Source organism: Athene noctua, chromosome 2 (assembly GCF_965140245.1).
Source record: "Athene noctua chromosome 2, bAthNoc1.hap1.1, whole genome shotgun sequence".
Taxonomy (NCBI): domain Eukaryota; kingdom Metazoa; phylum Chordata; class Aves; order Strigiformes; family Strigidae; genus Athene; species Athene noctua.
In genome coordinates, this window is record NC_134038.1 from 41,722,348 (window position 1) to 41,739,005 (window position 16,658).

The 16,658-nt window shown below is 37.8% G+C and overlaps 1 protein-coding gene across 4 annotated transcripts in view; it reads left to right on the top strand.

Moving 5' to 3' along the window:
- TOX (thymocyte selection associated high mobility group box) overlaps positions 1-16,658 on the top strand; it is a 226,604-nt gene that overhangs the window by 125,519 nt on the left and 84,427 nt on the right. For all 4 annotated transcript variants that reach the window (XM_074897711.1, XM_074897713.1, XM_074897709.1 and 1 more), the window contains exon 3: positions 6,752-6,994. In XM_074897711.1, the coding sequence (XP_074753812.1) occupies positions 6,752-6,994 (243 nt within the window). The remainder of the gene's footprint in view (positions 1-6,751; positions 6,995-16,658) is intronic.

Below are 16,658 nucleotides of genomic sequence, written 5' to 3' on the forward strand. Positions count from 1 at the left end.
ACCTATTGTGGTGAAATTCTTCCCTTCCTTTCAGCATCCCCAAAACACTGGACAAACAGGAGTGTGTTTATGCAGAGGTCCTGCTGCTCTTTGGAGGTTGCACTATTAGGGACTGTCACACGCTGTGGGGGACCAAGTGGCTTTCTCTTCAGGAGAGAACAGTGACAATGGTGTCAAACAATGATCATGATTGGGTCCCCACTGGGACACGCTCTAGGGAGGGTGGGACAGGTGAGCAGGGCAAGACTCCAGGTTGGATGTCTAAGGATGCCCTGTGTGTGCCTAAGGCTCTTGGGTATTCCTAAGGAATCACTTTGGGGGTCTAAAAAAGATTTGCACTTCTCTTATAAATTTACTCAAACTTTCTAAACAGGAAAACTGTTCAGCTGGGTCATTAAGGGGAAGTTTAAATGCTTCGATTACAGTATTGGTGTTTGCAGAGCCCAGATCTTGTAATCTTTTATCTTCTACTTATTGTCACCTTTAAAATGTATTTCAAATTAAAACCTTCATTGAAAACATGTTTCCCAGCAAACTGCTATAGTGTATGTATAAAATTAGTGTAATTAACGAAAAGGCTCTCAAGAGTGGAATCTTAAAGATGTCCACTCTTTTACATAATTCTGTTAACTTTGAAATTGTGATTGTTTTAAATCAATAATATCATTGTCAGCACATTCTCCTTCTTGAAAACAGAATTCATCTGGTACTGGAAAATTAATGTTTTGCTTGAGGCTTTGCCCTTTACCTAATGTAAATTAGAGAAATTGATTAACACAATAGAAAAAAGTTATACCTTCCCCTGTAATATATTTTTGATAGCTGTTCCTTGATAAATTAGTATATTGTGTGTTTTTAAATGAATATGATTTATTGCTGTTGTCTGCCGTATGAAGAAACACAAAAAAATTGTTTGCAGGATCATTGACTTGAACATATCAATGGCACTGTTGGACAATTCTTGCTGAGTGTTAAGATGATTTATGTAACAGACCGAAGGTTTCCACAGTAATGCATTATAGTCTCAAGCTATCAAGCCTTGTTCATGCAGAGACAAAAGAAGCTGAAAAACACTTGCTTCTGAAAGCCCTCAGTTTAGAAACTAGAGATAAGGTTGATCCTATTAAAACTCCTAGAAATATCTGCTATCAAATATATTATCCTAACTTTCATACGTGCATAAGGTACGTTGCTGTTTTTCTTCTAATGAGCTCATTGTTTTTACATTACTCTTGATTCATAAGTATTTCAGTTATGTAACAACGTGTTCAATAATAGAAGAGGAGACAGCCTGAAGCATCTATCTTTTAAAAACTGGCATCTTTCCACAGTTCAGATGCAGAAGCCTTGGTGCAAATGAAAAATTAAGACACGCTCTGCATAGTTGGCAGTACCATTCATTCGATTTAAATTAAATATCTATAGGCAAATTCCCAATTTTTAAGGAACTGTTGCTAATACTAGATTCTGTTGAGTATGTGCATGGTGACTGACGCAACCACTGAGCCCACAAATTAGACTTACTTAATGTATGTTGTCTTCTGTGCTGTCATGTAGTAACAGTCCTACTCTTTCCAGAGGGATTTATGTTGGATGTTTGAATGCTTGCTGCCTCTTGTGGTCAGTCTGTTTGAGGTATCTCCTTTGGTTTCCCTTCTCTGGTTACTTTTTAAAGTTCTGTTAAAATCATTTTGAAATCTAAGTTTTGCTGGCCAATGTGCAGTCATCACTGTAGAGTACTTAATCAAAGGGGCTTTATTTTTATTTACTTATTTCTCCTTACTCCCCTTTCCTCAGTTCTTATGCAGAAGGTTGTACAAGCATTTCCCTTATTTTTCTGGTAACAATGAGTATCTGGGTTACTCAAAAATAAATGTATGTGTCTTATTAGCACAGCAGGGTACTTAACCCTAATTTGAGTTATGTTTTGCTAAAGAACTCACCTTTGACATGCACCCACCCTCCACCTCCACCCCCAGTTTTGCTCCCTTTCCATAGCTTGTTGCTGGATTTGGCCAGGCTCAGTGGCATAAAAGATAAATTGAAAGGGACCAGTGAGGTCATTGTTCAGCAACAAAAGCTTGGACTTGGTTTGGACATGAATCAAAGTTCATGTTCATATCATTTTATACTGGCAAGCTTTTGTCATAAAATCATAGGCTAAGGTGGATAGATAATGGAGTCTCTTGAATGGGCATCTCAAAGATCATCTGCTTTATGAAGTTTCCATCAATTAAGGCAGCAATGTCACAAATATCTAACCACAAACATAGAATATTGTCTTTTAGATTTGGGAAGAGATCTTTGATTCAAAAAGCTTTTTCATAGTTTTGTGTCTGTAAATAGCCCAGATTTAAGCATGCTCAGTCCTGAGGTTCCCACTGTGTAACTCCTGTCTGAAATATACTGAAATCTGTTTATAATAAATACAGGTGTAATGAAAATCCTCTTTACAATAAATCAAAATTAAAGCCTGTATCTGTTCAGTGCTATACAGTGGGTTTAATGGTGTTACTTTGCAGAGGGCTTTCTCTGTGGAATGTAATAATGGTCCAGGAAGTTCCCCTAAACTGAAGAGCTGATAAACACCTCATCCACTCCCACAGTCATGAGATGAAAGCGAAACCACTGGCAAAGTTCCTAGCAGCTCTGTGGTACAGTAAATAAAGCATTTACTGCTACTCTTTTTTGATTCAAAAATGAAAAGGCGAGCGTGCTAGTATTTCTGTGACCAGTAGAATGAAAAGGAACTATTCTGTGTCTTTCTGAATAGAGAAAGTCCTGCTGATGGTAAAGCCAACTATGAAGGAAAAAACCCTTGGCAGGGGGAGACCCTAACCTTTCTCCTCACCCCCAGGAAATACCTAACAGAGCTGAAGTTACAGGCCACCATCTATTATTAATATGTATGAGCTGTACTTATGAATTGTAATGGGATACAGGGCATGTAGCCTTTCCTAATGCTTTTGATGGTAGATAACTACCTTCATTAGTAATTCCAGATAAATAGCTTGGGTTGGAAGAAGAGATGCTCTAAGAAAGCCAAGGAGTTGAGACAGGATGATGACTAGCCTGGGACTGGGAGTTCTTGCTTCAGGGAAAACCTCGGTTCTGGCCTGTGCTGGAGTTCCCTTAAAGGTCTTTTTGGGGAAGGTAACAATACAATGTTCCAGGAGACATTCCATTGCCAGCACTGGATCAGTTGCATCAAGCGGACTCCACATGGTTCCTCAAGAAGGCCTTCCCAATGGAAAGGGGAGAGGTGACAGGAAAGTAGGAGTGGGTGTTTGACGCTTGTAGCTGCTATTGGCAGGACAAGCATATGTCCTGTTTCTCACTCCTTCCCTCCACGTACAGTTGGAATAGCCTTGTTCCTGGGATATGTTGAGTTTACTGCAAATGCGTATAGGACTTCTGGTTTCTGATGTGCCAGTGTGCTAAGTCATCACAGGCATCTGAACCATGCTCCTGGATGAGACAAACTGGAGTACTGTCACTGTTGAAGTAACTTCCCCGAGGAAGTTACATCTGTATGTGTTATATACACACACATACTAAGTATGGAAATACCAAATTGGTTGAAAATGTTAGGTGAGTGAATAGGATGTTCTGCAGATGCTTTCAAATACCTGTCCATAGCATTAGCATATGGCTTGGATTCGGCGTAGCTTTACTGAAGAAGTAAAATAGTTTATGTCTTAAAAAAAAAAAAAAAAAAAGAAAAGAAAGACCATAAAAACATTATAGGAAGTACCAGTGCTTGAATTATATGTTGTTTTGGTGTGTTGTTATTGCCTTTTCTACACTACTCCTACTCTTTAAGAAGTTTATTTAAGTGTAGTGGACAGTGATATGGGTAGGTGATGTAGGACCAAATACACTCGAACTGGTTCGCAAGCAATAACATGATTGTGTTGGGGGGTTTTTTTAATAATCAGAGAGAAACTGCCTATTTAAAATGTTTAGCCCATATAATATATACACCATTATTACTTAGTTACACATGACACAACTTGGGTTGTGGAGTTTTATGCCACTAGTGTTGTATTTCTTTTTTAATAAGTGAAGCTAGTGTCCTAATGGCAGTTGAATTGCTTCTGCCATTTTTGAAGTGTTACTGATTAAAGACCCATGTGAAACACAGCAAATCAAAGTCTAACTAAAGTAAAACCTGGACTATCCACATATGTTATGCAAAAAGGATGTTCAAATAAACAGATTGACTGAATGTCTCCAATATTAATGGTGTAGGCACACCCAGCCTATCTATATTTATTTAAGGAATATTTGCTTTTAGTATTGAATGTAAGTTGAAGTCTCTTCTTGTTAAAAAAGTGGTGAGAGAATACTCTAGACTCTTGTCTTAGTCTTGCTTAAGGGAAGTTGGAAGGCAGATCTCTCTTCCTCCTCTAGAATGTGTTGAAAACATCTTTGATCAGCAAAGATGCAGCACAAGGTATTTTCACTGTAAGATAGTGAGAGAGAGAAAACAGATGTTAACACTTCTTTGTACCTACAAACTCAAGGGAGAGAAAACTCTTTTGAGGCCATCAGTCTTTTGGGACAGTAGAAAAGACAGTGTTGAATACAAGATGTCCTCTTTTCATGGCTCATTAATCCCTCCTGGTAGCTGTAGGTTACATGGATCTAAACTCACCAGGATTACAGTAACCAAATCTGTGTACCTGTGTGGGATAGTGCTCCAGAAGAGCATTATGGGTGTTGTGCCTTCCTTCATTTCTGTTCCTCACTGCTTTGTTATTGTAGTATTAGACCTTAAGTTGACTTTAGAAACCTTTCTTTTCATCATCAAGTTAATATAATAGTAATTAGAAAATATTTAGTGTATACAGTGCCCAAAATATTTGGTTTCACACATTTTATACATTGTGGTCAAGTAAATATGACATGTTCTCTGTGCCGTGCATAAGTCTCCTCCTCATTTAGTGAGGGTCTATTTTTACTGTATTTTCTCCCTTGGAGATATGTCCACTGATACATCATGGCTTCTAAAAGCAGGGGCAAATAAGACTTACAAATGACAGTACACTCATATAACTTCCCATTAAGGCGAGGGCAGGGACAACAGGAGAGCAAACTCCTGTACCAGAGGCGAGAAACACATCTGGAAAGCATGGGCAGACACAAAGTCCTCACACATAAGGATGGTGCCCAACCTTTTCCTCTCCCTATTCTGTTGTTTTCATTCTTTGGGATTTTACTTTGGCCTTTGCAGTCTAGCCTTCCTGTTCTATTTCATACAAAGATATTTGGTAACAGAGGCGTAAACCTTGTTGGGAAACAAGCATAATGACCAAAACCATCGCAATGTGCGAGTAGGTTCTTCTGTGTTCAACAGTTCATTGAAAACATGTAACACTGTATGTTGTTGGTCTAATGTAAGTTTTTATATGCATGCTTGTACACAGGAGCGTAACCTCAGGCATTGGGAGGAGAGTATTACTATGATGACTAATGAAGACCTTCTCTGTTTATAATTGAGCATTGATTCTTCTCTGTCCTTCTGCATGAATTCATACACCATACTCTCCTCCATTTGCAAACTCATACTGGGGAAAATATTTTCATTTAATAGCTGCTCTTTGAAATTGTGCCCTCATTTTCATATTTCGTGAAGATACTTTGCAGGAGCAGAATGTATTTAAATCCTTGCATTTCCAGAATTAACAAAAGCAGCACTTGCAGCAGGGCTGTGTTGCTGCAGAGGGGCAGAAAGGGTGGAAGTACTCTCTGCTATAAACCTTGTGACTGTGGGCGTGGGATGTGCAAAGGGGATGAGAACTGTGGCTTCTCGCAGAAAAGCAGAGCAGGCTTTTAGACTAAACCACTGCAACTGATCCCTTTAACTCTTGATTTGGATCATGTATCTAACCCTGCTCACCTCTTTCCGTTGAGAAATATAAGCATATCCACCCCTATCCCTCAAATGGGCCTACCTGCTGTATAAAGAATGTACATAAATAATAGCAATTATTCACATTGGTGCATTACTCTGACTTTGCCTGTGGCATTTCCTTGGATCAGTTTGAGTTGAATGACTTAATGGCGGTGGACAACAAAAAATTAAACAGTTGCTTTGTGGGGTAACTCATTTAGATGACTGACAAAATGTACATATCATTGAGTTGATAGATAAAGAAAGGAAAAATCAGTGGTTTTGAGACACCATAAATGTATTTTTATAAACACAAAGTATGTTCATACAAAGCATGTACTATTTCTCTACTTATTTGTGTTTCTTTATAGCAGAACAAATGCATGGTTCTTCTGTAAGCCTAAAAACTGTACCTTTCTTCTTCACTATATTTCTTGATCTGAGTAGCAGGGAGTCTTATGAACCATTTGAGCCAATGTTAATTTTATAAATTGCATTTCCTTTTCTACAATTCCCATGAAAAAGGTATTCAGCCAGATAAACACTCATGGAAAATTTTAGTAGGACCCTTGAAATCTGTTTGAATTCATCTTCTTTAAAAAAAATATCTTTCTAATTGAAGCTGTGAAAGTATCAGAGATTCTTATGCCTTAGAGGCAATTTTTCTTCCATACGTAATGGTGAAACTCCACTGTTATATAGGTGTTTAAAATATTCTCTTTGTTAAATTGAAGCTCCTGCTTAGAAGTATGTGAGTTGGGCTCTTCTTGGTTGTTTTGTGTGATTTTTATTATTATTCTTGACCAGTATTCACATGATTTTCATAGAACTTTCCATTTGTTTTTTTTCCCCCAGTCTTTTCCTGGCCCAAGTCTTGAAAGTGAAGATTTTAACATACCTCCTATAACTCCGCCGTCATTGCCTGACCACTCCCTGGTGCACTTGAATGAGATAGAATCTGGGTACCACTCTCTGTGTCATCCCATGAACCACAACGGCCTCCTTCCATTCCACCCACAAAACATGGATCTACCTGAAATTACAGTTTCCAACATGCTTGGCCAAGATGGGACACTGCTTTCCAATTCTCTCTCTGTGGTAAGCATTTTTAGTTTTTCCCTTCTAATCTGCTTTAAGGTGCGAAATCGTGGAAATACAGACTTATTTGAAATCCTCCAAGGGGCCAGCTCCTGCACAGCTCAAGTCATGGAGCAAGCTGGCCTGACACTGGGTTTTACATTACACTCCCTATGTCAAATCCTCCCCCACTGGAGGCGGTGGGGGTTTTACAGCCAAGTTCCTCAAAGCCAGGATGTTACCTGCTGCCTTTGAGTAGAATTACTCCAGCTTTACACGGATGTAGCTAATGACAAAAGGAGGCTCAAGGCTTTGACTTCCACTGCAGCAGCATTTCGATCCAGATGGCCGTTGTTCTGTGTTTGTCTGAGGAGGCTCTTTCCACTCTCATTTGCATGTGCTGAGAGATGTACAAAAATTTAATATCTCCTTTCTTGTTTACCACACGTTTGGAAAACAGCAAATGTTATTTCTGATTCTAGGCCAAATCTTATAGCCTTTTTACAGTTCCCAGTCCTTAGCCAGCCAGAATCCAATTGAAATGACTGGACGATTTGCTTATAAAGTCTGTCAGATAGTCATTATGGTTGTAATCTTGGGAAGCCTGATATTATAAATCACTTCTTTGAATGTTAAATTGCTTACAACAACTGCAGAGCTACTTTACATGTTACATTTTCAAGTGGGCTCTACAAATAATTAGTATACTTCTTGCACAGCAGCTTCAGACAAGATTATTTCAGGTCAATGTACAATTCTAAGCCAAACAGATAAAAATCCTGTGGAGGAGGATGGGGCCTGGCACTGTGTGTGGCTCACTGGACTTCAGTCACTCTGCTAGATGGGCTGCTCAGGAACTGCAGATCCAGACAGAGATCTAGACATGTTCCTGGAGATCCAAGGGTCTGGGCTTCTCACGGAAGGATCAGAGGCTTAAAGCCCTGTGTCCCAGCTGGGAGACTCTGCATGTAGGGACTGAAGCTGTTTAGGCTTCCAGCTTGCTAACTCCCCATCACATTACCTAAAAAAAATAAATCAGTCCTGGGAGCTGAGGCAGCCTCTGGATATTTGGGGACTGGGGGGATCTAGGCTCAGCTCCCCATCAGCCCCTCAGGCTAACAGCCCCAGAGCCAGGGCGTGTGGTGGCCAAAAAACCGTTCGTTTACAACAAAAATCTGCCTTGTCATGGGGCTTCATTGCAATTTAGTTAAAATAAAGCTGCCTTGATTTTGAGGAGCTCTGCATTCCATCTGAGGATGTCCAAAAATCTGTACTGCAGGGGAGCTAGTTGTGGCTTCTTATGTGCTGCTTAGTTATTGTTGATTTACTAGGATGTTGCACACTTTGTTTTGAGGTCAGAATCTGACCCCAGGGTTATGTTCAGTAACAGGAGGGGGGGGGGGGGGGGGGGGGGGAAAGGCAGATTTTCATAAAGAAATATAACTATACTTCATATAAATGTTTTGAATTTTGCTTACATTTCTACAAAGATCATGGTGTCCATTAAAGAGTGTGAGCTAAATCTTGTGTGGGGTTCTGAGAATCAGAGCTATGAAAGAACTTGAAAAAGTAAGAGAATCTCTTGGCACTCTAGTCAAGACAAGAAGTATTTCATTGAAGTGACCTCTTTTGAGCCATGGCTATGGCTCAGAACTGTACATTCTTTTAAGCTCTGATGTTCCACATTAACCTCTAGCAACAAGCTCTGAACAAAGGGCCTTGAGAGTTTGTAGATCATCACAATTAATTATTGCATCAAGGTCAAATACAAAAAAAGCTGAATAATATAACTAGGCAATTTTGCTATTGAGTGTTAGTGAAGAGCAGAAAAAATGAAATTCAGACGTCAAGAAAATACACACTAAATTTCAACAGCCATTTCTGAGGTTTCATTCAATAAATAAAGCATGATCCTTGAAGCATCATGGGCTAAGTCAACTGTTAACCCTAACTTGCATGCCCTTTGCACACAAGAGGTCCTCTTAACTAGCAGTAGTTTTAACTCAAGCTAACTTGTCTATCAAGGAGATTAAGCTACATCTCATGTTAGTACAACTGGTAGGATGTTAAGACCATGATTTTCTACAGTTCAAACACTGTTTGGCCGTATAGTTCTTCTGTTTTGAATTTGATAACTTGAGAGAAATTAACTTGAGAAAGATAATTTAAGTTAATTCTGCAGTGAATTTAGTGACTTATTCAGTGAATAGAATGGCCTCATTGTCCTTTTGGCTTTCAACTAATGAAGACAGAGGATTTTGTAGAGTTAGCATTCTTTACTTAGCCTTGAAGCTCTTCTTTATAATCCAGAATCTTTCACATTTTTCCTTCAACATGACTCTTTTCTCTTGCTATTACTCATTTAGTCATAGTAAAAAGTTTCCTTTTTACTATCTCATCAAACTCTGATCTATTTAACAAGCCTAAATCACTTTTATATTGCTTCACACAGAAAATAATGTGTAAATTTCTCCAGTCTATCTAAACCCTTGGTGCCGTATAATTTCTGGTATATCAACTACTGCTTAGGGTATTTGGAAACCATGTATCTTGCTTCATTTTTCAGGACACTAATGAGTATTTTTAGAAAAATTATTCTTAGAAGTGAATCTGTTGGCTGTTCTCTATCCCTAATTAATTTCATATATTCAAATTTTACTTTTATTGGGACAAATTCAGCCGCAGTGCAATGTGTCGCTGATTGAATTTGGTCTATTTTTTTTTTTTAATACTTTCAACATGCTGCCTTTTAGCCAGTTTTTACCCCATGTTGGTATTTTAACAATAACAGCTTCCTTCTTGTTTCTTGTTAGAACTAGTGAGTGGTTTTCAGTTGGTGTCTTTATAGACCAAACATTAATTAATGCTAACCAAATGAGAGAAAGGAAACACAGTGAGCTCAGAAACAAAGTAGGAAAATAGTTTTTAGGCTGAGTATAACATTTTTCTTTCATCTCAACAACCAGGTATTTTCAGATGAGGATTTCTGTGATTTTGGACAGATTGAAAACTGAGGACATATCCCTCTTAAAACCCTTTCAAAACTCCTCCATTAGAAGTCCTGATTTCACACTGTGCACCACTCCCTCCAAGCTGCAGATGAAATCCCTTTGAGTGAGGATTGGAGGATTTGCCCCAAGCTCTGTAAGAATTCTCCTCTGTGGAAATGCTTAAACACACACAATAAGAGCCCACTACCAGCTCAGTGAATTCTTGTTAGGGATCAGCTTCTTACAGATTTTTTACACTGTGGGAATTCTTTCTGAAAATTTTACAACGCTGGGAGATGAAAATTTCCCTGTGCCATTTGCTGTGTCTGATACTTAAATTTGGAATTAGCTTTCTTTGAAGTTTTCTTTGATTGATTTGGCTTCCTGTTGCACCCCCACTACTTTAAAAAATAAAATGACTAAAATTTCTCTTTATTATTATTCTGCTGTCAGTTCATATATTGGCTTCTATGTTTGTGTATTTCTATTTTCTGTTTAGGTGATGTACAGGCATACACATCCATGCACATGCACACTAGTTTATACAGTGGTGTCACATACAGATTTCTTTAGACGCTCATTATAACTGGATATTTGGGGGTCAAAGGTCTACAGAATTTGTTCAGAATGTGACACATGGTGGTATGAACACACAGTCCAGCCCCAGCATGGTCAGCCACATGTGGGAGCTCTCTAAAGTCCTCTTTCAACATGGACATGACTTCTATGCCTGCTTATTAAGTGGATCTCATCTCAGACATAGAGCTGTTTAATGGAGATGTACTAATGGTCCTGGAGGCATGTTTCTATGTAACAACATGCCTATAGGAATCCTATATAGGGATTCCTTCCTGATTTACTACAGCTGAAAGTAGCCCTGTTAGGTTTCAGTTACAGCTGGGGCTTGACCTGCCAGCAGTTGTATGAATTTTCCTGAAATATTCCAAGGACCGCAAGAAATACCCTTCTAACATTTGTAAACACATGCAGGTATATACCATCCCTATGAGAATGTGTGTTTATCTGTGAAAATGCTTTTGGATGTGTTCTATTAAATTAATTTTACCGTGTGTTCATTTTATCAGCAAAATTATAAACATTTCAGAGTTTTAGTGTATCCTATAGATAGTTGCTTTTTTTGCTAAGAAACCAGGGTTAAAAATCACAGTGCTGTTTTTACATAGAGGAAAAAAAACTATTTTTGGAATGCTTTAATTTATAATCTTGTGCTGAACTTTTTGAAAATGTGGCTCATGATGGTATGCTATAGAAAATTTACAAGAAAGAAATAAAAGTGATTTTAGTTTCTTGAAATGCTTCAAATTTCTGGGTTTGAAGTTTAAAGTGGAAAAGATGTTAAAAGGCAATAAAATCAGGGGATTTATTTCCCAAATGCTCTACTTGTGCTGGCAACAAAAGCCAGCATAATGTATATACTTAGGTTTATTGTCATTTTTAGTATACAGTCAAGGCACACTTTGAATTCAAAGGCCACTGTACAACTGTTTTGACAACCACCACATCAGTAGGTAATGTGCAGGACATATGAAACTGAAGCAAAATGTTTCTTTAGGTCTGTAGGGAGTGCAGTACATCAATGAATTCAGATGTATTAGAGCAGCATGAATTTCTAATATGTTGCTCTTACGGAAAAGACCACTGGCATATTGAATAATGCTGCTTTCAAAGCAGAGCAGAAAATGTGATTACAGACAATTTCATTGCTGTTTTTAAAATAAATATTTTCAAAATCTTGAGGTATTTTATTTCATATAATGCATAAAGTATGTAACAGTGGACTAGAGCTAAAGATCTTCTAGGACACAGAAGAGTAGATGATGTCAGCTGTAATTATTCAGATGTGGAATAATAGAAGCATTAGTTTAAAATAAAATGCGTGTCACAAAGGCCCATGTCCTTATATAAAAAAAAGCAATAAAAAGCTTTTTTTTTTTTTTGCATGCTTTGACAGAAGAATAAAGGCAATGAGTAATTATTTAATATTATGCCCCAATTCATCAAAGCCCAAACAATTACATTATACTTTTTCATGAATTATATTTTTTAGATATGCAGCCCATGAGAGAGTAATATCTTAAACAAAATGTGGCACTGTATAACAGGGAAGAAAGCGGACGGATACTTTTTTTTCCTCATTTTTCATCTCAGGTAGAATGAAGCTAGTATTTCTTATTCACACTGCAGTTGCTAATAAATCCAGTACAGGAGATTGTTGTTGTAGCTGGGATGTATTTAAGAGATTTTGTTTTACCAGTTTCACATATATTAGTTAAATTCAGTATTCATGACTCATGTTGAGGCTGACCTATACGATTGGGGTTTTTTTGCACCTTTAAGCGTTATTGCAAACTACTGACTCAAACAGAAATTTTTTATTTCTGATGAACATGAATAATTTTCATAACAAAACAAAAGATTTACCCCTTCTAACCTAAGTGTTGAGATTTGAATCATGCTTGGATACTTTCTTCTAGCTTATATTGCATGCCAGTGGTAAAAGATACTTTTATTCTCTTGTGAATACTTCACATTTGTGCCTCATTACCAGGCTCTGGTCTTCAGTTTACATCAAAATTTACTGTTATGCTACATAGACCTGCTGCTACCCCAAATTTTATTGCAGTGAGTTATTGCCATCAGAACCACCAAATCATAAAGCTAAGGTCATGGAACATCTTGGTTTAAAGTGGGGTTTTTTTCACTTATTAAGCAACTTTGTATTCTTGCAGGATATCTTTCTTTTCCTTTTTTTTTTAAAAAAAAAAAAACACCTACATATTTTACAAGCCGGATTTTCTTACTGAAATAAGCCTTGTGTGGCAAAAGGTTACAATACTTAGTGTATGCTTTGTCAAACAGCCTAACCATAAGGATACACAGCCAAATCTTCATCTCATGTCAGTGGACATAACTTTATTGTCTCCAGTAGAATTATGGTGATTTATTCCATCAAGGGCTCTGGGACATCATGTTTATCTTTCCTTACTTCTGATGTCTGCTCCATTCTTTTGTCATCAGATAGACAACAGAAAGGATATGTAGAGGAGCTGATTAAGATGTAGCTTGATCAAGGTTTTATAAATACCTGCATATTGTATATCTGCTGGTAGAAGGGTCTTCATCATGCTATAAAAAAGCATTAAAACATCCAATGTCTAGAAATACCAGCTGTATACAATCAGACTGGAAACAAAGCATGCATTTTTAACAGCGACAGAGATTTACCATTTAGATAATGTACTATGGGGGATGGTTGGTCCTCTGAGGACTGAAATGAAGATAGGGCATCTCTCAAAAAGATGTGCTCTATCTGGGACTGGTTTAAAGACCCTCCACTATAGCAGGGGTACCAGAACCTTCCTGTGGGTCGCGCTGTCTCTCGGGGCCTCTCAGCAGTGAACATTAGTCCGTGCATACATGGTAGGGGCAACACCACTGGTAGTACTTCAGCTGGTAGCACCTCTACATTTTTTCCCTCCCAAGAGGAAATCAGCAGAGTGGAAGAAAGCACTCAGTGTGTACAGGCTATTGATGGACCCTACCTTCTTGAGGTCAGCTAGGAATAAAATTGCTGTGAAAATATTTGTGGGTAGTGTTTTTCATTAAATTAGGTTTTTTTCTAGTCTTAAAGTATCTGGTAAAACTATACTTTCTGCCTGTAAGTAATAAGAACTTACCTTAAAGATAGAGCAAGTAAATATTTGCTCATTACTGTAGGAAAATGTTTGTACACAAATGACCAGAACTCTTTTTAGAATAATTCCAGATCTCATTTTTTAAATTGCCAAGGAAACTGTTGATTTACTGTCAGTTGGGAAATACAGCATTCTGTTTATTTGAGTGTGGTTGTTGAGACTCCATGTGGCTCACATATTTCACAACTTCAGTAGGAAAACAACTTCAGTATCATTTCAAAAAGAAATAACAAGGTGGAACATTTTATATTTGAAAAGAGCCTTCTGTAGAAAATGTTTTGGTGAACTTTTTTCACAGCAGTTAGACATTGTCTGATAGGAATTTATTTGCTACATTAAAAAGTAAGAAAAAATATATGTGTAGCGGTATTAATTATTGTTTCTTAGACTTTAACCAGATAGGCAGAGGCTAAGACATGATGAATGTGGCACGGAAAGGAAGCCTTCACTTGCGGGTGGTAGATTATACAACACCTCACATGTGAGGTACTCACAGCAGTGATTAATGCATAAGCAGCATCATAGCTGCAAGTGTCAAACAAAACAGATAATAGAGTATGCAAATAGAGAAAACATAACTCTCAGAAAATGTCAGAAATTCAGGGGTTTCAGCAGCAGAGATTGTTGACTTTAATCTGCTGCTTTTAAAATCACATGTAGTTGTCGAAAACAGCAAGATAATGAAATGTTTCTGAAGGTTCAGTCTTTGGAAAAAAATAAATAAATAAATAGATAAATAAAAAAAAAAAAAAAAAACACCAAATCTACTTAGTGATCTTAAGTCCTGTAGATGGAATAGAAGTGAAATGTCTTTCTTGAAAACTGTGAAGATGCTTTTGTGAAGACAAAAAAGAAGGAGAAGCCTATAGTGCAGATGAAAGAAAGAATTTTGTGCATCAGTTGGAGTAGCCTCTCCTTCCACCTGTTTCATTATTTAAATGCATACATTTTCATTCCTTGAAACTAGAAAACAGTTGAGAAGACTGCACACCCTTCGTGGATTTGTACTGCATTCATCATGTCATCCCATCTTGGTCAGGGAGTAGAAAGGTATCTTGTGTGGACAAAACCATTTCCACTATGGGATGTGCTGTCTCAACTCAAACTGCCATTTTCATGCTGGAAGTTCGTATGTGCTGCATGACTCTGCTGAAGGCTGGGACACCAGCAACCCAGAGCTTCATGCTGGTGTCACCTGCTAGAACAGAGTGTGAGTTGTCTTTTTGCTAGTCTTGCCTATGTAGAGTCATAGGTATTTAGTAAAATTTTTTATTCACTGAAGGAGAAAAAACACATTCCTGGCTTTCTTGATTTTTCTGAGTTGAAGGAATTTAAAAGGTCCAATTAGTCTCACGGGGTTTTTATCTGTTTCAATGGTTTTACAGAAATGTAAGTATCATTGTTTGAGTTTTCCACTGACTTTCTGCAGCAGGAAGAGAAGAAAAAATCCTACTCAGTAGTGTTTTGAGATTTGGAGAAATAATAATTTCTTATTTGGAGAAATAACCCATTTCTTATTTTTATCCCTTGTTCTTCTTCTTTCTCAAGGCAATTAAGAAATGCTTAAAGTGTAAGGATATCTGCTCCTCCCCTAGTCCTTTCAATAACATAAAGATTAATTTTAGATTGATGTCTACCTCTCTGTTTCCCCCCCCCTCCTTCATTTATCCAAAGTCTGTAGAGAGGCACTATGTAAATACCCTTTCTCATGTTGCGATTCCCTGGGGACAGTGTGTAAATCCTTAACCTCCACTGCTAGTGTAATGCTGTACTTCAGCCACATGTATGCAATTTAGGATCTCTGTAGCCTCACTCCCACACCTTTGAACTGCATTTATGGCATGTTCTACATGCTGCTGCCTCTATATTTGAACAATAAAGATATGAAAATGAATCTTCTTAATTCATTTTCTGTGCATATCATGGATGGATACAATTACAAAAAAGGACTTACAAAAAAGTATGTAGTGGCAGCAAGAAGCATTATGGAGTGAGGAACACCTCTAAGGCATGCTCATGCATATCTTTCAGTTACAAAACTCACAAAAATGAACCCTTTCCATCTGAAGGTGGACAAAGGCATTAGTTTACCTTACATATTATCAGTGTGTACCCAACATTGCTATTTCAATCAACCTGCAGGGAAGGAAAAGATGCAAAAGAGATGTTACAGGTAGTGACATGGCACTCTGTGTTCCTCCCCTGACCTGGAGATCATGCAGATTGCAGTGCTCGGGGTACATACATATGTATACATATATACATGAATACACGTATATGTATATGAACATCTATACATATATATACATATGTAAGTATGTATCACAATGTTAATCACTGAAGCCCTCTGCTGGAAAGGGAATGTAAAAGACAGGATGTAGCAACTGCAACATCCCCTTTCTCCCCAAATTGTGGATCCACATTGTACATCAAATAGAGACTGAAACTAGAGCCAAATATTAAAGTAGATGCAACAGATTCAATCAAGGTACTGCACATGGCTGCACTGTAGAAATTTTTTCCAAATCTCTGGGTTATGATTGAGGTTGCAGTGCCTGACAGTAAGTTTAATAATAGGTACCTTTGCTATTTGACTTAATAAGGGAAGTAGCCTAGTTGCTGAAGTGAGTCATGGCATACCTAATGGATGACAAGATGAGGCACCTTCATATCCTATCTTTGAAATTCCACTTCCTGACACTGATGATATTGGGCTACAGGTGCCTTCACTTCATCCTTACAAAAGTTACCTAAACAGAAAAAAAAAAACCAACCTTTTTGAATTAGATGTTCTGGTCATTTAGCAAAAAGCCCTGTGCGTGGAGGGTTTACAGGATGAGGCCCTTGATGAGAAGGCAACAATTTTTTATTCAGAGATGGGCCTTCCTTCTAATACACTTTAAGATTACCTTAATTCACACATAAAGAATTTGAGAGATTATCTCAGTAACTAAGCTTCGGTTTCCTACACATGCCCTA